The sequence below is a fragment of the Salmo trutta genome, unplaced genomic scaffold, assembly GCF_901001165.1.
Source record: "Salmo trutta unplaced genomic scaffold, fSalTru1.1, whole genome shotgun sequence".
NCBI classification, from domain to species: domain Eukaryota; kingdom Metazoa; phylum Chordata; class Actinopteri; order Salmoniformes; family Salmonidae; genus Salmo; species Salmo trutta.
Genome location: NW_021822690.1, coordinates 107585 through 130084, shown reverse-complemented (window position 1 = coordinate 130084; position 22500 = coordinate 107585). Strand labels below are relative to the sequence as shown.

Here is a 22500-nt window from a genome sequence, read left to right as displayed (position 1 = left end):
TGGATGGGTGTAATGACAGCCAGTCGGCAGCAGAGGGAGCTGTTCTGGGGCTGTTTACTTACGATGACCTGAAAACCAAGAAGAAGACCAGAGTCACCACAAAACTGCACGGCAGGTGAACACACACACACACACACACACACACACACACACACACACACACACACACACACACACACACACACACACGGACGTCCACTGAGTCTCTCTAACCTGTGTGTGTGTGTGTGTGTGTCCAGTGGCTGAGTCTAACCTGTGTGTGTGTGTGTGTGTGTGTGTGTGTGTGTGTGTGTGTGTGTGTGTGTCCAGTGGCTGTGTGTCTGGATGGGAGAAGGGCGTGTTGTACGGAGAAGGGCAGAACTTGGCCCGTTACCTAATGGAAGCTCCAGCCAATCATGTCACTCCGTCAGTCTTCGCTGACACCATCACGAACAGACTGCTTCCCTACGCCGACCACGTTACCGTCCATAAGAGGTACTGGGGGGAGGAGGGACTGGGGGGAGGAGGGACTGAGGGGAGAGAGGGGTGGAGGGACTGGGGGGAGGGACTGGAGGGGAGAGGGACTGGAGGGGAGAGGGACTGGGGGGAGGGACTGGGGGGAGGAGGGACTGGGGGGAGGGACTGGAGGGGAGAGGGACTGGGGGGAGGGACTGGAGTGGAGGGACTGGGGGGAGGAGGGACTGGGGGGAGGAGGGACTGGGGGGAGGGACTGGGGGGAGGGACTGGAGTGGAGGGACTGGGGGGAGGAGGGACTGGGGGGAGGGACTGGGGGGAGGGACTGGGGGAAGGGACTGGAGTGGAGGGACTGGAGGGGAGAGGGACTGGGAGGGAGGGACTGGGGGGAGGGGGGGAGAGGGACTGGGAGGGAGGAGGGACTGGGGGGGAGGGACTGGGGGGAGGAGGGACTGGGGGGAGGAGGGACTGGAGGGAGGGACAGGGGAGGAGGGACTGGGGGGGTCATTAACAAGTGTGTGTGTGTGTGTGTGTGTGTGTGTGTGTGTGTGTGTGTGTGTGTGTGTGTGTGTGTGTGTGTGTGTGTGTGTGTGTGTGTGTGTGTGTGTGTGTGTGTGTGTGTGTGTGCAGGTCTCAAGAGTGGATAGAGGAGCAGCAGATGGGAGCTTTCCTCAGTGTTTCTAAAGGTAATATTTTCTATTTCAAGTCAAATGTTATTTGTCACAAAGCGCCGAATACAACAGGTGTAGTAGACCTCACAGTGAAATGCTGAATACAACAGGTGTAGTAGACCTCACAGTGAAATGCTGAATACAACAGGTGTAGTAGACCTCACAGTGAAATGCTGAATACAACAGGTGTAGTAGACCTTACAGTGAAATGCTGAATACAACAGGTATAGTAGACCTCACAGTGAAATGCTGAATACAACAGGTGTAGTAGACCTCACAGTGAAATGCTGAATACAACAGGTGTAGTAGACCTCACAGTGAAATGCTGAATACAACAGGTGTAGTAGACCTCACAGTGAAATGCTGAATACAACAGGTGTAGTAGACCTCACAGTGAAATGCTGAATACAACAGGTGTAGTAGACCTCACAGTGAAATGCTGAATACAACAGGTGTAGTAGACCTCACAGTGAAATGCTGAATACAACAGGTGTAGTAGACCTCACAGTGAAATGCTGAATACAACAGGTGTAGTAGACCTCACAGTGAAATGCTGAATACAACAGGTGTAGTAGACCTCACCTCACAGTGAAATGCTGAATACAACAGGTGTAGTAGACCTCACAGTGAAATGCTTACTTCGGTAGTCATTTAGGCAGGTTACCTTAGTGTTCTTGGGCACAGGGACTATGATGGTCTGCTTGAAACATGTTGGTATTACAGACTCGGTCAGGGAGAGGTGGAAAATGTAAGTGAAGACAATTGCCAGTTGGTCAGCGCATGCTCGCAGTACACGTCCTGGTAATCCGTCTGGCCCTGCGGCCTTGTGAATGTTGACCTGTTTAAAGGTCTTACTCACATCTGCTACGGAGAACGTGATCGCACAGTCTTCCGGAACAGCTGATGCTCTCATGCATGCTTCAGTGTTATTTGCCTCGAAACGAGCATAGAATTAGTTTAGCTCGTCTGGTAGGCTTGTGTCACTGGGCAGCTAGCGGCTGTGCTTCCCTTTGTAGTCCGTAATAGTTTTCAAGCCCTGCCACATCCGACGAGCGTCAGAGCCGGTGTAGTATAATTCAATCTTAGTCCTGTGTTGACGCTTTGGTTGTTTGATGGTTCGACTGAGGGCAGAGCGGGATTTCTGATAAGCTTATGGTAGAGGCTAACCAATCGCCGACCAATTCTCTCAAGGCACCCCGATCTCCGCCCACCTGCATTTCCGTCGTCACGTGAATGACGGGGACTTGGGTCTCGGAGAAGCAGTATATCCTTTCGCGTTGGACTCGTTAACGAAACAATAATCTTTATCCAGTTCGAGGTGAGTAATCCCAGTGCTGATATCCAGAAGCTCTTTTCGGTCCGAAGAGACGGTAACAGCAACATTACGTACAAAATAAGTTACAAACAATGTGAATAAACACACAAAATAACCCAATTGGTTGGAAGCCCGTAAAACAGCAGCCATCCCTTCCAGCGACATAATATTTACAAGGAAATGTAAAGTTATTGTCTTACTCAACAGGTTTTGTTGTTGATGTTGTTTACCGTTGAGAGGAGAACTCTCAGAAACCATTGCACTGTACCGTTTATACCCCTGCTGTGACACGTGACAAATAAACGTTTTTGATTTTGTTGTCGTTTTAGGCTCAGAGGAACCGCCGGTCTTCCTGGAGCTACACTACAACGGTTGTCCTGACAACACTCAGCGTCCTCTACTGCTGGTGGGCAAGGGCATCACCTTTGACAGGTACACACACGCGTCACCGCTGTCCAATCAGGGTGCTCTATTCACGGTGTTGGACACACTAGTGGTTAAAATATCAGCTGCCGTTTTTTTTGTTTTTTTAAAGATTCCTAGTGTCATTTAATTGATACAAATGTTAACTGTTACTTACTCTCTGTCTGTCTGTCTGTCTGTCTGTCTGTCTGTCTGTCCTCTCCCCCTGCCTGCCTGCCTGCCTGCCTGCCTGCCTGCCTGCCTGCCTGCCTGTCTGTCTGTCTGTCTGTCTGTCTGTCTGTCTGTCTGTCTGTCTGTCTGTCTGTCCTCTCCCCTTGTCTGTCTGTCTGTCTGTCTGTCTGTCTGTCTGTCTGTCTGTCTGTCTGTCTGTCTGTCTGTCTGTCTGTCTAGTGGTGGGATCAGTCTAAAGCCTTCGTCAGGTATGGACGCTATGAGGGCTGATATGGGCGGAGCCGCCACTGTGTGTTCCGCCATCGTCACGGCAGCGGCCCTCAATCTGCCAATCAACATCATAGGTGAGCTTTTTTCGGCGACGTGACACGTTAAGCCAATCACTGTCTAGAGCAGGGCTCCCCATCCCTGTTCCTGGAGAGATACCCTCCTGGAGGTTTTAACTCCAACCCTGTTCTTGGAGAGATACCCTCCTGGAGGTTTTAACTCCAACCCTGTCCCTGGAGAACTACTGTCAGTAAAACCTCCAGGAGGGTATCTCTCCAGGAACAGGGTTGGAGTTAAAACCTCCAGGAGGGTATCTCTCCAGGAACAGGGTTGGAGTTAAAACCTCCAGGAGGGGTATCTCTCCAGGAACAGGGTTGGAGTTAAAACCTACAGGAGGGTTTCTCTCCAAAAATATAAGCTTGTTTTACTCCAATGCTGGTAAACCATGTAAACAAACACTATATATTTTGACCTGCAGCTCGTCTCCTAGAAGTTTCTAGTTTGACCTGCAGCTCGTCTCCTGGAAGTTTCTAGACAGGAAGTAGTAATGTGTGTTATTGACCCCCAGGTCTAGCACCTCTCTGTGAGAACATGCCCAGTGGGAAAGCCAACAAGCCTGGAGACGTCGTCACCGCCAAGAACGGCAAAACCATACAGGTATTTGTTACCGTGGCTACTAAACCATACAGGTATTTGTTACCGTGGCTACTAAACCATACAGGTATTTGTTACCGTGGCTACTAAACCATACAGGTATTTGTTACCGTGGCTACTAAACCATACAGGTATTTGTTACCGTGGCTACTAAACCATACAGGTATTTGTTACCGTGGCTACTAAACCATACAGGTGTGTGTGTGTGTGTGTGTGTGTGTGTGTTACCGTGGCTACTAAACCATATATGTATTTGTTACCGTGGCTACAAAACCATACAGGTTATTGTTACCATGGCTACTAAACCATACAGGTCTTTGTTACCATGGCTACTAAACCATACAGGTGTGTGTGTGTGTGTGTGTGTGTGTGTGTGTGTGTGTGTGTGTGTGTGTGTGTGTGTGTTAACATGGCTACTATACCATACAGGTGTGTGTGTGTGTGTGTTACCGTGGCTACTAAACCATACAGGTCTTTGTTACCGTGGCTACTAAACCACACAGGTGTGTGTGTTTACATCAAATGAAGTATTTAGTGTGTGTGTGTGTGTGTATATGTGTGTGTGTGTGTGTGTGTGTGTGTGTGTTACCGTGGCCACTAAGCAATACGTGTGTGTGTGTTACCGTGGCTACTAAACCATACGTGTGTGTGTTACCGTGGCTACTAAACCACACAGGTGTGTGTGTGTGTTTACATCCAATGAAGTATTTAGTGTGTGTAGGTGGACAACACGGACGCAGTGGGAAGGTTGATCCTGGCAGATGCTCTCTGTTACGCTCACAGCTTCAACCCCAGGGCCATCGTCAACGCTGCCACCCTGACCGGTTAGTACACCGTGAGAGAGAGAGCCATCGCTGGTCGCTAAACCGCTAGTCTATTGGTCACTCGTGTTTTCACCTGTCATCTCTCAGGAGCGATGGATGTTGCTCTGGGTTCAGCAGCGACAGGAGTCTTCACCAACTCTGACTGGCTCTGGGAACAGCTTCACAAGGTAACACACACACGCACACACACACACACACACACACACACACAGTATACTTGTCACAAGTGTCGATGAAGGGGGACCAAAACGCAGCGGGTAAAGTGCTCATCTTATTTATTTATTAAAGAAAAAACACGTAATCACAAAATAAACAAACGACAAAAACAGTCCAGTAAGGTGCACAGACTATACTGGAAACAACCACCCACAAAACACAAAGAGAAAACAAACCCAACTAAATATGGCCTCCAATTAGAGACAACGACAACCAGCTGCCTCTAATTGGAGGTCATTGCTAAAACCCAACATAGAAATAAAAAACTAGATAAACAAATAGAAATAGATAACATAGAACATAAACCAAAAACCCCGAAAACACATAAAACAAACACCCCCTGCCACACCCTGACCAAACTACAATAACAAATAACCTCTTTTACTGGTCAGGATGTGACAATACTGAAAAACCCATCCTGTATTATAATCGGGTACGTTGGGTTCTTCTATCAAAATGTCTCACGTTTTTTGAAATCAACTAAAATGTATTGAACTTTTGTTTTGAAAAAAACCCCATTATTTTGCACCATATTATCATAAGACGTGAACAGAAAAGATCTGTAATTCGTTTTTCCTGCAACTGTATGAAGAGGGCAACACATGTGTAAATGCCCCCCGTGTGTTGTCTGTTTGTGGTGTTAAGGCCCTTGATTTACATATTTTAATAATATTTTATATATTTTTTTAGAAATTGTTACATTTTATTGATAATGAAATGCTGAAATATCTAATTTACATAAGTATTCACACCCCTGAGTCAATACTTTGTAGAAACACCTTTTGGCAACGATTACAGCTGTGAGTCTTTCTGGGTAATTCTCTGAGAGCTTTCCACACCTGGATTGTGCAACATTTGCCCATTTTTTATCTATTCAGGCTCTGTCACATTGGTTGTAGATCATTGCTAGACAACCAGTTTCAGGTCTGACCATAGATTTTAAGTAACTGCTGAAAGGTGAATTCATCTCCCTGTCTGGTGGAAAAGCTGACTGAACCAGGTTTTCCCTCTAGGATGTTGCCTGTGCGTAGCTCCATTCTGTTTATTTTTCATCCTGAAAAACTCCCCCAGTTCTTAACGATGACAAGCATACCTCATAACATGATGCAGCCACCACTATGCTAGATAATATGGGTGAGTGGTACTCAGTGATGTGTTGTATTGGATTTGACCCAAACATAACATGTTGTATTCAGGATACAAAGTGTGAAGTGATGTTCTCTCTCTGTGATAGGCCAGTGGGATGTTCTCTCTCTGTGATAGGCCAGTGGGATGTTCTCTCTCTGTGTTAGGCCAGTGTGATGTTCTCTCTCTGTGATAGGCCAGTGGGATGTTCTCTCTCTGTGTTAGGCCAGTGGGATGTTCTCTCTCTGTGATAGGCCAGTGTGATGTTCTCTCTCTGTGTTAGGCCAGTGGGATGTTCTCTCTCTGTGATAGGCCAGTGTGATGTTCTCTCTCTGTGATAGGCCAGTGTGATGTTCTCTCTCTGTGTTAGGCCAGTGGGATGTTCTCTCTCTGTGATAGGCCAGTGTGATGTTCTCTCTCTGTGATAGGCCAGTGTGATGTTCTCTCTCTGTGATAGGCCAGTGTGATGTTCTCTCTCTGTGATAGGCCAGTGTGATGTTCTCTCTCTGTGATAGGCCAGTGGGATGTTCTCTCTCTGTGATAGGCCAGTGGGATGTTCTCTCTCTGTGATAGGCCAGTGTGGTGTTCTCTCTCTGTGATAGGCCAGTGGGATGTTCTCTCTCTGTGATAGGCCAGTGTGGTGACGGGAGACAGGGTCTGGAGGATGCCGTTGTTTCAACATTACACCAGACAGGTCACTGACTGCCAGCTGGCTGACCTCAACAACGTCGGCAAGTACAGCCGGTAAGAACACACACACACACACACACACAGAGGTAACATCTAGAAACAGCCCTAAACAATTTCTGTGTTAATGCCATCTTCTTAACCTGTGTGTGTGTGTGTGTGTGTGTGTGTGTGTGTGTGTGTGTGTGTGTGTGTGTGTGTGTGTGTGTGTGTGTAGTTCTGGCGGGGCCTGCACTGCGGCAGCGTTTCTGAGGGAGTTTGTGACGGCCCCTCATTGGGCGCACCTGGACATCGCCGGGGTGATGACCAATAAGGACGAGGTACGGCAGCCTTCTGGAACATTGATATTTTAGAGCTGTTTTGATTTTTGTATTGATTTTACCAGGTTCGTCTCATTGAGATTTAAATATATTTTGCAAAAGAGACCTGGCCAAAATGGCAGCACACAAAGCTTAAAACATGTACAACATAAAACACTGCAGTTTAAAGGTTGACTTTGGGGGGGGAAAACGCTAAAATAACGGCTTTAAACTGTAGAACTGATCAATGCATCATCATACCAGGTCAGTTCATCCTTTAAAAACTTAAACAAATGAATGAAGAAGATATTTGGCTGCAGAAGTGCCATTTCGTATTGACCTCTACAGCTTCCTGTGAAATGACGTCACAAATACTGGAGGAGTTACTGGCTAGCTACAGTGGCTAGCTTAGCTTACGAACTAGCTACGACCCGTCAACACATACTGGAGGAGCTACTGGCTAGCTACAGTGGCTAGCTTAGCGTACGAACTAGCTACGACCCATCAACACATACTGGAGGAGTTACTGGCTAGCTACAGTGGCTAGCTTAGCTTACGAACTAGCTACAACACATCAACACATACTGGAGGAGTCACTGGCTAGCTACAGTGGCTAGCTTAGCGTACGAACTAGCTACAACACATACTGGAGGAGTTACTGGCTAGCTACAGTGGCGAGCTTAGCTTACGAACTAGCTATGACACATCAACACATACTGGAGGAGTTACTGGCTAGCTACAGTGGCTAGCTTAGCTTACGAACTAGCTACGACACATCAACACATACTGGAGGAGTTACTGGCTAGCTACAGTGGCTAGCTTAGCTTACGAACTAGCTATGACACATCAACACATACTGGAGGAGTTACTGGCTAGCTACAGTGGCTAGCTTAGCTAACAAACTAGCTACAACACATCAACACATACTGGAGGAGTTACTGGCTAGCTACAGTGGCTAGCTTAGCTAACAAACTAGCTACAACACATCAACACATACTGGAGGAGTTACTGGCTAGCTACAGTGGCTAGCTTAGCTTACGAACTAGCTACGACCCATCAACACATACTGGAGGAGTTACTGGCTAGCTACAGTGGCTAGCTTAGCTTACGAACTAGCTACGACCCATCAACACATACTGGAGGAGTTACTGGCTAGCTAATGAACTAGCTATAACGGTCGCGGCGCGCATGATCAGAATGGCACATCGATCACAACCCCTTCTGTAGTTCTAGAACACTATGATGATTACATCCCCTTCTGTTAGTTCTAGAACACTATGATGATCACAACCCCTTCTGTTAGTTCTAGAACACTATGATGATCACAACCCCTTCTGTTAGTTCTAGAACACTATGATGATCACAACCCCTTCTGTTAGTTCTAGAACACTATGATGATCACAACCCCTTCTGTTAGTTCTAGAACACTATGATGATTACATCCCCTTCTGTTAGTTCTAGAACACTATGATGATCACAACCCCTTCTGTTAGTTCTAGAACACTATGATGATTACATCCCCTTCTGTTAGTTCTAGAACACTATGATGATCACAACCCCTTCTGTTAGTTCTAGAACACTATGATGACCACAACCCCTTCTGTTAGTTCTAGAACACTATGATGATCACAACCCCTTCTGTTAGTTCTAGAACACTATGATGATCACAACCCCTTCTGTTAGTTCTAGAACACTATGATGATCACAACCCCTTCTGTTAGTTCTAGAACACTATGATGATCACAACCCCCTTCTGTTAGTTCTAGAACACTATGATGATCACAACCCCTTCTGTTAGTTCTAGAACACAATGATGATCACAACCCCTTCTGTTAGTTCTAGAACACTATGATGATTACATCCCCTTCTGTTAGTTCTAGAACACTATGATGATCACAACCCCTTCTGTTAGTTCTAGAACACAATGATGATCACAACCCCTTCTGTTAGTTCTAGAACACTATGATGATTACATCCCCTTCTGTTAGTTCTAGAACACTATGATGATCACAACCCCTTCTGTTAGTTCTAGAACACTATGATGATTACATCCCCTTCTGTTAGTTCTAGAACACTATGATGATCACAACCCCTTCTGTTAGTTCTAGAACACTATGATGATTACATCCCCTTCTGTTAGTTATAGAACACTATGATGATTACATCCCCTTCTGTTAGTTCTAGAACACTATGATGATCACAACCCCTTCTGTTAGTTCTAGAACACTATGATGATTACATCCCCTTCTGTTAGTTCTAGAACACTATGATGATCACAACCCCTTCTGTTAGTTCTAGAACACTATGATGATCACAACCCCTTCTGTTAGTTCTAGAACACTATGATGATCACAACCCCCTTCTGTTAGTTCTAGAACACTATGATGATCACAACCCCCTTCTGTTAGTTCTAGAACACTATGATGATCACAACCCCTTCTGTTAGTTCTAGAACACTATGATGATCACAACCCCTTCTGTTAGTTCTAGAACACTATGATGATTACATCCCCTTCTGTTAGTTCTAGAACACTATGATGATCACAACCCCTTCTGTTAGTTCTAGAACACTATGATGATCACAACCCCTTCTGTTAGTTCTAGAACACTATGATGATTACATCCCCTTCTGTTAGTTCTAGAACACTATGATGATCACAACCCCTTCTGTTAGTTCTAGAACACTATGATGATCACAACCCCTTCTGTTAGTTCTAGAACACTATGATGATCACAACCCCTTCTGTTAGTTCTAGAACACTATGATGATTACAGCCCCTTCTGTTAGTTCTAGAACACTATGATGATTACATCCCCTTCTGTTAGTTCTAGAACACTATGATGATTACAACCCCTTCTGTTAGTTCTAGAACACTATGATGATTACAACCCCTTCTGTTAGTTCTAGAACACTATGATGATCACAACCACTTCTGTTAGTTCTAGAACACTATGATGATCACAACCCCTTCTGTTAGTTCTAGAACACTATGATGATTACAACCCCTTCTGTTAGTTCTAGAACACTATGATGATTACATCCCCTTCTGTTAGTTCTAGAACACTATGATGATCACAACCCCTTCTGTTAGTTCTAGAACACTATGATGATCACAACCCCTTCTGTTAGTTCTAGAACACTATGATGATTACATCCCCTTCTGTTAGTTCTAGAACACTATGATGATTACAACCCCTTCTGTTAGTTCTAGAACACTATGATGATTACATCCCCTTCTGTTAGTTCTAGAACACTATGATGATCACATCCCCTTCTGTTAGTTCTAGAACACTATGATGATCACAACCCCCTTCTGTTAGTTCTAGAACACTATGATGATTACATCCCCTTCTGTTAGTTCTAGAACACTATGATGATCACAACCCCTTCTGTTAGTTCTAGAACACTATGATGATCACAACCCCTTCTGTTAGTTCTAGAACACTATGATGATTACATCCCCTTCTGTTAGTTCTAGAACACTATGATGATCACAACCCCTTCTGTTAGTTCTAGAACACTATGATGATCACAACCCCTTCTGTTAGTTCTAGAACACTATGATGATTACATCCCCTTCTGTTAGTTCTAGAACACTATGATGATCACAACCCCTTCTGTTAGTTCTAGAACACTATGATGATTACATCCCCTTCTGTTAGTTCTAGAACACTATGATGATTACATCCCCTTCTGTTAGTTCTAGAACACTATGATGATCACAACCCCTTCTGTTAGTTCTAGAACACTATGATGATCACAACCCCCTTCTGTTAGTTCTAGAACACTATGATGACCACAACCCCTTCTGTTAGTTCTAGAACACTATGATGATCACAACCCCCTTCTGTTAGTTCTAGAACACTATGATGACCACAACCCCTTCTGTTAGTTCTAGAACACTATGTTCTGTCAGGCTGAAGGGTTGGATTGCTGAGAGACACTGTCTGTTGTCCTGTTGGACATTTAACAATACACTTTTCTCTTTGTAGATTCTCTCTCACTGTTTGTATCTCTCCAGGTTCCCTACCTGAAGAAAGGAATGTCTGGGCGACCGACACGAACACTGGTAGAGTTCGCTGCTGGACTGGCCAACCAAGCCTGAAGACACACACACACACACACTGAGCTGGCTGGAGAAGGATTATTCTGTAGAGACAGAGACTGTGGTACTGTGTAGAATCAGACTGCTTCCCAAATAGCACCTTATTCCCTACCCATAGGAGTCTGGTCAAAAGTAGTGCACTACCCACAGGACCGGTGAAAAGTCGTGCACTATATATATATATAGAGAATAGGCCCTTTTTGTCCACTACCCATTGGACTGGTCAAAAGTAGTGCACTATATAAGGAGTAGGATGCCATTTGGGATGTATTCTGAGTTATCTGGTAGTAGCCTGCTGTGCATAGAGAGGGGCTGAAGAGGACATTTCCAACCTCGTTCCCCTGCAACAGGACATGTAACTAATTCCCTCTCTAGCCTAGTTTATAGCCTACATACTTATGCATTGAGAAACTGAATTTTCATGTAAATGGACAAAGTATATCGTATCCTACCCTTATAAAAAACGATTGCAGTCAGAGTGCAGTGTAACTGCATCCAAAATAAGTTCATTTATACTGCAGTTATTCTGCAAGTACTGCTTCCAAAAAATACCACAGTCGACTGCAATCTTATTTTGGAACGGTAACTACAAGTAGCTATGCAAAATGTTGTTGCGTAACAAAACTACGCAGCCTTGCGATTTATAACCGGATGCAAGAACGCAGGATAGTCATTTTGCGTAGCGTTCTTGCGTTGTTTACGTAGGGTAAAAACTAGTCTTCAGCGACAGTCAGTAAACCAACCTCTCTCTCAGTAGTTGTGGGAGAAACTCTAATGCTGAAGTTGCTATGCACTTCTGCACACAAAAACAATAAAATATTATTATTGCCAATATTATCATGTCATTTAAATAAAACCATTTTTTGGGGTCAATGTGTCTTGTTATAACTGCATGTAAATTACACATTTATTTTAATTGCAAACCATTTATTTGAATCAAACTTTTTATTTTTATTTAGTCATTTAGTAGAATCTATTAAATTCGTCAGCCAGTGAGTGTGGCATGTCCTGCGCACTGCGAGCAGCGGCCTCACCGACTGGTACAAACAACCATCCAATATGTCTTCCTCCATGGGCAGCGGGATGTTCCCTGGCCAGCAGTCAGCTGGTCCTCACCCCGTCGGTGGCCCGGGTCAGCCGGGACTACTGTCTGGAGCTCCAGGGAACAGGGTCCAGGGCCCCAACACTCTGGTAGACGACCTAGAGGCTTCTTTCGAGGTACGATAGCGACGACTCCACTGTCCTGATGGACGCTAGCTAGGCTAGCCTAGCTAACCGTGGTATAGCTAACGTAATGATACTAGCTAGCCTAGCTAACCGTGGTAAAGCTAACGTAATGATACCAGCTAGCCGTGGTGTAGCTAACGAAATGATACTAGCTAGCCGTGGTATAGCTAAGGTAATGATACTAGCTAGCCGTGGTGTAGCTAACGTAATGATACTAGCTAGCCGTGGTATAGCTAAGGTAATGATACTAGCTAGCCGTGGTATAGCTAACGTAATGATACTAGCTAGCCGTGGTAAAGCTAACGTAATGATACTAGCTAGCCGTGGTATAGCTAACGTACTGATACTAGCTAGCCGTGGTATAGCTAACGTAATGATACTAGCTAGCCGTGGTGTAGCTAACGTAATGATACTAGCTAGCCTAGCTAACCGTGGTAAAGCTAACGTAATGATACCAGCTAGCCGTGGTGTAGCTAACGTAATGATACTAGCTAGCCGTGGTGTAGCTAACGTAATGATACTAGCTAGCCTAGCCAGCCGTGGTAAAGCTAACGTAATGATACTAGCTAGCCGTGGTGTAGCTAACGTAATGATACCAGCTAGCCGTGGTATAGCTAACGTAATGATACTAGCTAGCCGTGGTGTAGCTAACGTAATGATGCTAGCTAGCCGTGGTATAGCTAACGTAATGATACTAGCTAGCCGTGGTATAGCTAAGGTAATGATACTAGCTAGCCGTGGTATAGCTAAGGTAATGGTACTAGCTAGCCGTGGTATAGCTAAGGTAATTTATACTAGCTAGCCGTGGTATAGCTAAGGTAATGGTACTAGCTAGCCGTGGTATAGCTAAGGTAATGATACTAGCTAGCCGTGGTATAGCTAAGGTAATGATACTAGCTAGTCGTGGTATAGCTAACGTAATGATACTAGCTAGCCGTGGTATAGCTAAGGTAATGATACTAGCTAGCCGTGGTATAGCTAACGTAATGATACTAGCTAGCCGTGGTATAGCTAACGTAATGATACTAGCTAGCCTAGCCAGCCGTGGTATAGCTAAGGTAATGATACTAGTTAGCCTAGCCAGCCGTGGTATAGCTACGATAATGATACTAGCTAGCACCTGGAAATCAAACCAATGTGTGTGATGTATTTAATACCATGTTATAGCTAGTACATGTATCTCTGGCCTGGCGTTACTGAAGCTAGCTAAGTACATGTATCTCTGGCGTTACTGAAGCTAGCAAAGTACATGTATCTCTGGCCTGGCGTTACTGAAGCTAGCTAAGTACATGTATCTCTGGCCTGGCGTTACTGAAGCTAGCTAAGTACATGTATCTCTGGCCTGGTGTTACTGAAGCTAGCTAAGTACATGTATCTCTGGTGTTACTGAAGCTAGCTAAGTACATGTATCTCTGGCCTGGCGTTACTGAAGCTAGCTAAGTACATGTATCTCTGGCCTGGTGTTACTGAAGCTAGCTAAGTACATGTATCTCTGGCCTGGTGTTACTGAAGCTAGCTAAGTACATGTATCTCTGGCCTGGTGTTACTGAAGCTAGCTAAGTACATGTATCTCTGGTGTTACTGAAGCTAGCTAAGTACATGTATCTCTGGCCTGGCGTTACTGAAGCTAGCTAAGTACATGTATCTCTGGCCTGGCGTTACTGAAGCTAGCTAAGTACATGTATCTCTGGCCTGGTGTTACTGAAGCTAGCTAAGTACATGTATCTCTGGCCTGGTGTTACTGAAGCTAGCTAAGTACATGTATCTCTGGTGTTACTGAAGCTAGCTAAGTACATGTATCTCTGGCCTGGCGTTACTGAAGCTAGCTAAGTACATGTATCTCTGGCCTGGCGTTACTGAAGCTAGCTAAGTGTTGAGTAGTGAACTGTTAACCAGTTGTCTTGTGTCGGCAGGCTTGCTTTGCGTCCCTAGTGAGTCAAGACTACGTGAACGGAACCGACCAGGAGGAAATTCGGACAGGTGAGACCAGTAAAGTTCATGACCCAAAAGGGCACCATATTCCCAGACAAGCTCCTAGGTGACCAACAACCATCCTCCTGGATAGCGACAGGGTATGCGTGGTTTTGCTCCAGCCCTGTTCTAACACACCTGATTTAGCCATTCAGGGTCCAGATGAGCAGCTGGTTGGTAGGAGCAGGTGTTTTACAGCAGGGCTGTAGCAAAGTCCTGCACACTCAGTAATTCAGGAAGAGGAGAGCTAGTTGCATTGTAAACAGTTTGAAACACATTTATAAAAAAATTAAATTGCTTATCTAGCTAAAATTAACTGGCTTGCATGTCTGTCTGTGTCTCACTAACCTGTCTCTGTCTCTCTCTCTAACGTATCTGTCTCTAACCTGTCTGTTTCTGTCTCTCACTCTAACCTGTCTGTTTCTGTCTCTCTCTCTCTAACCTGTCTCTCTCTAACCTGTCTGTTTCTGTCTCTCACTCTAACCTGTCTGTTTCTGTCTCTCTCTCTCTAACCTGTCTCTCTCTAACCTGTCTGTTTCTGTCTCTCACTCTAACCTGTCTGTCTCTAACCTGTCTGTCTCCCCAGGTGTGGATCAATGTATTCAGAAGTTTCTGGATGTCGCCAGACAGACTGAATGTTTCTTCCTGCAGAAGCGTCTTCAGTTATCAGTCCAGAAACCCGACCAGGTGGTCAAAGAGGTAGGTGATACTGTGTATACCAGGGGGTTATTCATTGGTCATTTAATAGCACCCACCTGGTGACCCAGGTCTAAACCAGTCCCTGATTAGAGGGGAACAATGGGAGAGGGATAAAACCAGTGGAACTGGGTTGTAGAATTTGATGGCTCTATATGGATTAGGGTGAAGTCGCCCCTAGATGCTGATCTTGGGTCAGTGTTATTTTTCCCCCACTAATGGTTAATGTTAGGATTGGGGGAGGGGAAGCTGGTCTTAGATCTGTACTTAGGGGGGTAATTCACCCTGGAGCTCTATGTATGGGGGGGAACTTCACCAGTATGGTGATATTCTGGCTACCCACTGCTGTTAACAGCTAGTCTCTCTCTCTTCTCTCCCCTCTCTCTCTTCTCTCCCCCTCTCTCTCCTCTCCCCCCTCTCTCTTCTCTCCCCTCTCTCTCTCTCTCTCTCCTCTCCCCCTCTCTCTCCTCTTCTTCTCTCTCTCTTCTCCCCCTCTCTCTTCTCCCCTCTCTCTTCTCCCCTCTCTCTTCTCCCCCTCTCTCTTCTCCCCTCTCTCTTCTCCCCCTCTCTCCTCTCCCCTCTCTCTCTTCTCCCCCCTCTCTCTTGTCTCCCCCTCTCTCTTCTCTCTCCCCCCTCTCTCTTCTCTCCCCCCTCTCTCTTCTCTCCCCCCTCTCCAGGATGTGTCTGAGCTGCGTAATGAGCTCCAGAGGAAAGAGCTGCTTGTTCAGAAACACCTGTCTAAGCTGCACCACTGGCAGCAGGTACGTCCTCCGTGACCCGGACACCGATAAGTTGTTGAGGAGTGTAAATGTGTTATTAGGCAAACAGAAGACGGTCCTCCCCTCCTCCCCTCCTCCTTTAGGCCAGGAAGCAGAGTCCTCCCCTCCTCCTTTAGACCAGGAAGCAGAGTCCTCCCCTCCTCCTTTAGACCAGGAAGCAGGGTCCTCCCCTCCTCCTTTAGACCAGGAAGCAGGGTCCTCCCCTCCTTTAGACCAGGAAGCAGAGTCCTCCCCTCCTCCTTTAGACCAGGAAGCAGAGTCCTCCCCTCCTTTAGACCAGGAAGCAGAGTCCTCCCCTCCTCCTTTAGGCCAGGAAGCAGGGTCCTCCCCTCCTCCTTTAGGCCAGGAAGCAGAGTCCTCCCCTCCTCCTTTAGACCAGGAAGCAGAGTCCTCTGTAATTAATAAAATGTCTGGTCCAGCATCATGATAACATGTCTGTCTGGTCCAGCATCATGATAACATGTCTGTCTGGTCCAGCATCACGATAACATGTCTGTCTGGTCCAGCATCATGATAACATGTCTGTCTGGTCCAGCATCACGATAACATGTCTGTCTGTAGTTAATATAATGTCTGGTCCAGCATCACGATAACATGTCTGTCTGTTGTTAATATAATGTCTGGTCCAGCATCACGATAACATGTCTGTCTGTAGTTAATGTCTGGTCCAGCATCACGATAACATGTCTGGTCCAGCATCATGATAACATGTCTGTCTGTAGTTAATATAATGTCTGGTCCAGCATCACGATAACATGTCTGTCTGTAGTTAATATAATGTCTGGTCCAGCATCACGATAACATGTCTGTCTGTAGTTTAATATAATGTCTGGTCCAGCATCATGATAACATGTCTGTCTGTAGTTAATATAATGTCTGGTCCAGCGTCACGATAACATGTCTGTCTGGTCCAGCATCATGATAACATGTCTGTCTGTAGTTAATATAATGTCTGTAGTTAATATAATGTCTGGTCCAGCATCACGATAACATGTCTGTCTGTAGTTAATATAATGTCTGGTCCAGCATCACGATAACATGTCTGTCTGTAGTTAATGTCTGGTCCAGCATCACGATAACATGTCTGGTCCAGCATCATGATAACATGTCTGTCTGTAGTTAATATAATGTCTGGTCCAGCATCACGATAACATGTCTGTCTGTAGTTAATATAATGTCTGGTCCAGCATCATGATAACATGTCTGTCTGTAGTTAATATAATGTCTGGTCCAGCATCATGATAACATGTCTGTCTGTAGTTAATATAATGTCTGGTCCAGCGTCACGATAACATGTCTGTCTGGTCCAGCATCATGATAACATGTCTGTCTGTAGTTAATATAATGTCTGTAGTTAATATAATTTCTGGTCCAGCATCACGATAACATGTCTGTCTGTAGTTTAATATAATGTCTGGTCCAGCATCACGATAACATGTCTGTCTGTAGTTAATATAATGTCTGGTCCAGCATCATGATAACATGTCTGTCTGTCTGTAGTTAATATAATGTCTGGTCCAGCATCACGATAACATGTCTGTCTGTAGTTTAATATTATGTCTGTACTGTCTGTAGGTTCTTGAGGATGTCAGTGTCCAGCATCGTAAACCATCAGATCTCCCTCCACCTGGACCCCTGGGCTTCCTGGAACAGGCCTCAGCTATTCTACCTGCTGCAGCACTCAAACAGACCTAACACACACACACACACACACACACACACACACACACACACACACACACACACACACACACACACACACACACCTCTCTCTCTCTTCTGGAAAGGACATCCTCTTTGTTTTCTTTTTGACTTGTGTAAATATTTCTGAGTCTGTTGTTTTTTGTCCAGACAGAATAAATGAGTTTGGATCAGAACACCACCAGTGGTTTTTGTCCTGACAGAATAAATGAGTTTGGATCAGAACACCACCAGTTGTTTTTTGTCCCGACAGAATAAATGAGTTTGGATCAGAACACCACCAGTTGTTTTGTCCTGACAGAATAAATGAGTTTGGATCAGAACACCAGTTGTTTTGTCCTGACAGAATAAATGAGTTTGGATCAGAACACCACCAGTTGTTTTGTCCTGACAGAATAAATGAGTTTGGATCAGAACACCAGTTGTTTTGTCCTGACAGAATAAATGAGTTTGGATCAGAACACCACCAGTTGTTTTGTCCTGACAGAATAAATGAGTTTGGATCAGAACACCAGTTGTTTTGTCCTGACAGAATAAATGAGTTTGGATCAGAACACCACCAGTTGTTTTGTCCTGACAGAATAAATGAGTTTGGATCAGAACACCAGTTGTTTTGTCCTGACAGAATAAATGAGTTTGGATCAGAACACCACCAGTTGTTTTGTCCTGACAGAATAAATGAGTTTGGATCAGAACACCAGTTGTTTTGTCCCGACAGAATAAATGAGTTTGGAACAGAACACCACCAGTTGTTTTTGTCCTGACAGAATAATTGAGTTTGTTTTTCGTTCTGATCCAAACTTAAGATGTCAAAATGATTTACCTTCTTTTCAGTTCATCTTTGTCGAGGTGCAAATAGTTTTGGAGGTGACGACGTAATGGACAGACGTTGATCTGACGGGGAACGAGAGAATTGGGTTTATGTGACCGTGTGTTCTGTAAAGATCTGGTCACTATTAAACAGTTTTGATTAGTTCAGGTAGATTACTGCTGGGTTAGAACCAATATGTGCTGCATCAGGTAGATTACTGCTGGGTCAGAACCAACATGTGCTGCGTCAGGTAGATTACTGCTGGGTCAGAACCAACATGTGCTGCATCAGGTAGATTACTGCTGGGTCAGAACCAACATGTGCTGCGTCAGGTAGATTACTGCTGGGTCAGAACCAACATGTGCTGCATCAGGTAGATTACTGCTGGGTTAGAACCAACATGTGCTGCGTCAGGTAGATTACTGCTGGGTAAGAACCAACATGTGCTGCATCAGGTAGATTACTGCTGGGTTAGAACCAACATGTGCTGCGTCAGGTAGATTACTGCTGGGTTAGAACCAACATGTGCTGCGTCAGGTAGATTACTGCTGGGTTAGAACCAACATGTGCTGCATCAGGTAGATTACTGCTGGGTTAGAACCAACATGTGCTGCATCAGGTAGATTACTGCTGGGTTAGAACCAACATGTGCTGCATCAGGTAGATTACTGCTGGGTTAGAACCAACATGTGCTGCGTCAGGTAGATTACTGCTGGGTTAGAACCAACATGTGCTGCATCAGGTAGATTACTGCTGGGTTAGAACCAACATGTGCTGCGTCAGGTAGATTACTGCTGGGTTAGAACCAACATGTGCTGCATCAGGTAGATTACTGCTGGGTTAGAACCAACATGTGCTGCATCAGGTATGTTACTGCTGGGTTAGAACCAACATGTGCTGCATCAGGTATGTTACTGCTGGGTTAGAACCAACATGTGCTGCGTCAGGTAGATTACTGCTGGGTTAGAACCAACATGTGCTGCATCAGGTAGGTTACTGCTGGGTTAGAACCAACATGTGCTGCGTCAGGTTACTGCTGGGTTAGAACCAACATGTGCTGCATCAGGTGTGCTACTGCTGGGTTAGAACCAACATGTGCTGCATCAGGTAGGTTACTGCTGGGTTAGAACCAATATGTGCTGCATCAGGTAGATTACTGCTGGGTTAGAACCAACATGTGCTGCATCAGGTAGATTACTGCTGGGTTAGAACCAACATGTGCTGCATCAGGTAGGTTACTGCTGGGTTAGAACCAACATGTGCTGCATCAGGTAGATTACTGCTGGGTTAGAACCAACATGTGCTGCATCAGGTAGATTACTGCTGGGTTAGAACCAACATGTGCTGCATTAGGTAGATTACTGCTGGGTTAGAACCAACATGTGCTGCATCAGGTAGATTACTGCTGGGTTAGAACCAACATGTGCTGCGTCATGGGTCTGGTCCAATACGGATGTCCCCTGTTCTCCCTGGAGGGGGACAGAGCGACCAATGGACACCTCTGGTTCCTCTTTGTAAAGTTTGCATGTTTACCCAACACCCCATCCCGTCTCTCCTCCTACCGTCTGTATAAGGCTCTGACGTTATGCTCGCTGATTGGTCGTTGCCTTTAGATAACTCCGAGTCTCACTATCATCACTCCATTCCCTTGGGCCAATCAGAGCGCTGGCTCGGCCCCCGTGACGTCGGTCTCCTCTCCCCTTCCGTCCAATCAGGCTCGTAGATAATAGTGTATTTGACGCCGCACGGCTTCCTCTGGTTTCAGGTAGACGGACCCGCAGCCGCATCAAGGTAATATACTAACATATTATATTCATTATCTTCTTTAAATCTAATCAATAACCAAACTTTTGGTTATTATATTCTAACGCAGCAGTAACTTTTGCCGTTGTTATTGTTATTGTTCACCGGACAAATAACGAGACAAAGTAGCCAACGATCAGATAAACGCACGAAGGTAAAGAGCAAGTCGGTGTGAAAGAGTAGTCTAGTCTCGGTATCTAACCGACGCAGTAATGAAACATTGCTGTCCAACCCAAAAGGGACACTGAATGTGTCGGAAGTCTTACAGCTGTATTGTTTTAGGCTGTATTTAACTGAGTTGAAAAAAAGCAATACCATTTGATTTCTTTTTTTTGAAACACTCCTGTAAAGTGGCAAGTTGAATATTTCTATAACATCTAGTGAGGATTGTAAACGTTTACTGACATTTTTTTAAATACTAATAATCGCATAATGCAGTTAATCAGACTTGTTAAATGGACATAAGAACTGTGAGTCTGTAACAGCTCGATAATATAATAGTAGATCTGGTCCAGTATCGATCTCAACTCAGTATCATTGTCCTGCAGTCATATTCCATACTGGTGATCACTGATATAGGCTTTCTCATTGTCAATCTGTACACATTAATAATAGATCTGAACTCAGTATCATTGTCCTGCAGTCATATTCCATACTGGTGATCACTGATATAGGCTTTCTCATTGTCAATCTGTACACATTAATCCTTTCCCGGTATAATTGTTGTTTTGATCTGTTATCTTCTTTATTTCTTGGCATTGTTTTTTCAGTATGTTTTTAAAATCCCTTCTCTTATTGTTTAAAAATATATATATATTTTTTATTTGAGATTCTTCAAAGTAGCCACCTTTTCACTTGATGACAGCTAGCTTTGCACACTCTTGGCATTCTCTCAACCAGCTTCACGAGGTAGTCACCTGGAATGCATTTCAATGAACAGGTGTGTCTTGTTCATTTGTGGAATTTCTTTCCTTCTTAATGTGTTTGAGCCAATCAGTTGTGTTGTGACAAGGTAGGGGTGGTATACAGAAGATAGCCCTATTTGGTAAAAGACCAAGTCCATATTATGTCAAGAACAGCTCAAATAAGCAAAGAGAAACAACAGTCCATCATTTCAGACATGAAGGTCAGTCAATACGGAACATTTCAACAACCAAAAGTTCCTTCAAGCGCTATGATGAAACTGGCTCTCATGAAGACCGCCACAGGAAAGGAAGACCCAGAGTTTCCTCTGCTGCAGCCCAAATAAATGCTTCACAGAGTTCAAGTAACAGACATCTCAACATCATCTGTTCAGAGGAGACTGCGTGAATCAGGTCTTCATGGTTGAATTTCTGCAAACAAACGCCTACTAAAGGACACCAATAATAAGAAGAGACTTGCTTGGGCCAAGAATCATGAGCAATGGACATTAAACCGGTGGAAATCTGTTCTTTGGTCTGAGGAGTCCAAATTGGAGATTTTTGGTTCCAACCGCCGTGTCTTTGTGAGACGCAGAGTAGGTGAACGGATGATCTCTGCATGTGTTGTTCCCACCGTGAAGCATGGAGGAGGAGGTGTGATGGTGTGGGGGTGCTTTGCTGGTGACACTGTCAGTGATTTATTTAGAATTCAAGGCACACTTAACCAGCATGTCTACCACAGCATTCTGCAGCGATACGCCATCCTATCTGGTTTGCGCTTAGTGGGATTATCATTTGTTTTTCAACAGGACAATGACCCAACACACCTCCAGACTGTATAAGGGCTATTTGACCAAGAAGGAGAGTGATGGAGTGCTGCATCAGATGACCTGGCCTCCACAATCACCTGACCTCAGCCCAATTGAGATGGTTTGGGATGAGTTGGACCGCAGAGTGAAGGAAAAGCAGCCAACAAGTGCTCAGCATATGTGGGAACTCCTTCAAGACTGTTGGAAAAGCATTCCAGGTGAAGCTGGTTGAGAGAATGCGAAGAGTTTACAAAGCTATCATCAAGGCAAAGGGTGGCTACTTTGAAGAATCTCAAATATAAAATATATTTACTACATGATTCCATATGTGTTATTTCATAGTTTTGATGTCTTCACTATTATTTTACAATGTAGAAAATAGTAAAAATAAAGAAAAACCCTTGAAGGAGTAGGTGGGTCAAAACTTTTGACTGGAACTGTATGCCTTGGTCAGACCAGAGGTTTCCCCCTGTATATTTCAGACCAGAGGTTTCCCCTGTATATTTCAGACCAGAGGTTTCCCCCTGTATATTTCTGTTATATATCCTGGTCAGACCAGAGGTTTCCCCCTGTATATTTCAGACCAGAGG

General features: G+C 44.8%; 3 protein-coding genes across 8 annotated transcripts in view; all 3 read left to right on the top strand.

The window, feature by feature from the left end:
• The window catches only part of lap3 (leucine aminopeptidase 3), a 15066-nt gene extending 2982 nt beyond the window's left edge, over nt 1-12084 (top strand). For all 3 annotated transcript variants that reach the window (XM_029744729.1, XM_029744730.1, XM_029744731.1), the window contains 11 exons: nt 1-115; nt 310-474; nt 1084-1139; nt 2769-2871; nt 3253-3377; nt 3869-3957; nt 4676-4778; nt 4866-4945; nt 6751-6863; nt 7024-7126; nt 11128-12084. The exon at nt 1-115 is cut by the window's left edge. In XM_029744729.1, the coding sequence (XP_029600589.1) occupies nt 377-474; nt 1084-1139; nt 2769-2871; nt 3253-3377; nt 3869-3957; nt 4676-4778; nt 4866-4945; nt 6751-6863; nt 7024-7126; nt 11128-11211 (954 nt within the window). In that variant the 5' untranslated portion in view covers nt 1-115; nt 310-376 and the 3' untranslated portion in view covers nt 11212-12084. The remainder of the gene's footprint in view (nt 116-309; nt 475-1083; nt 1140-2768; nt 2872-3252; nt 3378-3868; nt 3958-4675; nt 4779-4865; nt 4946-6750; nt 6864-7023; nt 7127-11127) is intronic.
• A 122-nt stretch (nt 12085-12206) lies between these two features.
• On the top strand, nt 12207-18237 carry med28 (mediator complex subunit 28). 4 transcript variants are annotated; one of them, XM_029744734.1, is made up of 6 exons: nt 12207-12429; nt 14352-14418; nt 14996-15108; nt 15783-15866; nt 17460-17578; nt 17635-18237. In XM_029744734.1, coding segments are annotated over exons 1-6 (543 nt in total). In that variant the 5' UTR covers nt 12207-12270; the 3' UTR covers nt 17636-18237. The 4 variants fall into 4 exon arrangements, with proteins under 4 accessions (XP_029600594.1, XP_029600593.1, XP_029600595.1 ...); XM_029744733.1 differs by having other exon boundaries at nt 17629-18237; XM_029744735.1 differs by having other exon boundaries at nt 17460-17604; nt 17651-18237.
• A 1856-nt stretch (nt 18238-20093) lies between these two features.
• Nucleotides 20094-22500, top strand: part of msmo1 (methylsterol monooxygenase 1) — a 13091-nt gene continuing 10684 nt past the window's right edge. Inside the window, exon 1 of the mRNA XM_029744738.1 lies at nt 20094-20187. The gene's annotated coding sequence lies outside the window, so the exon portion shown is untranslated. The remainder of the gene's footprint in view (nt 20188-22500) is intronic.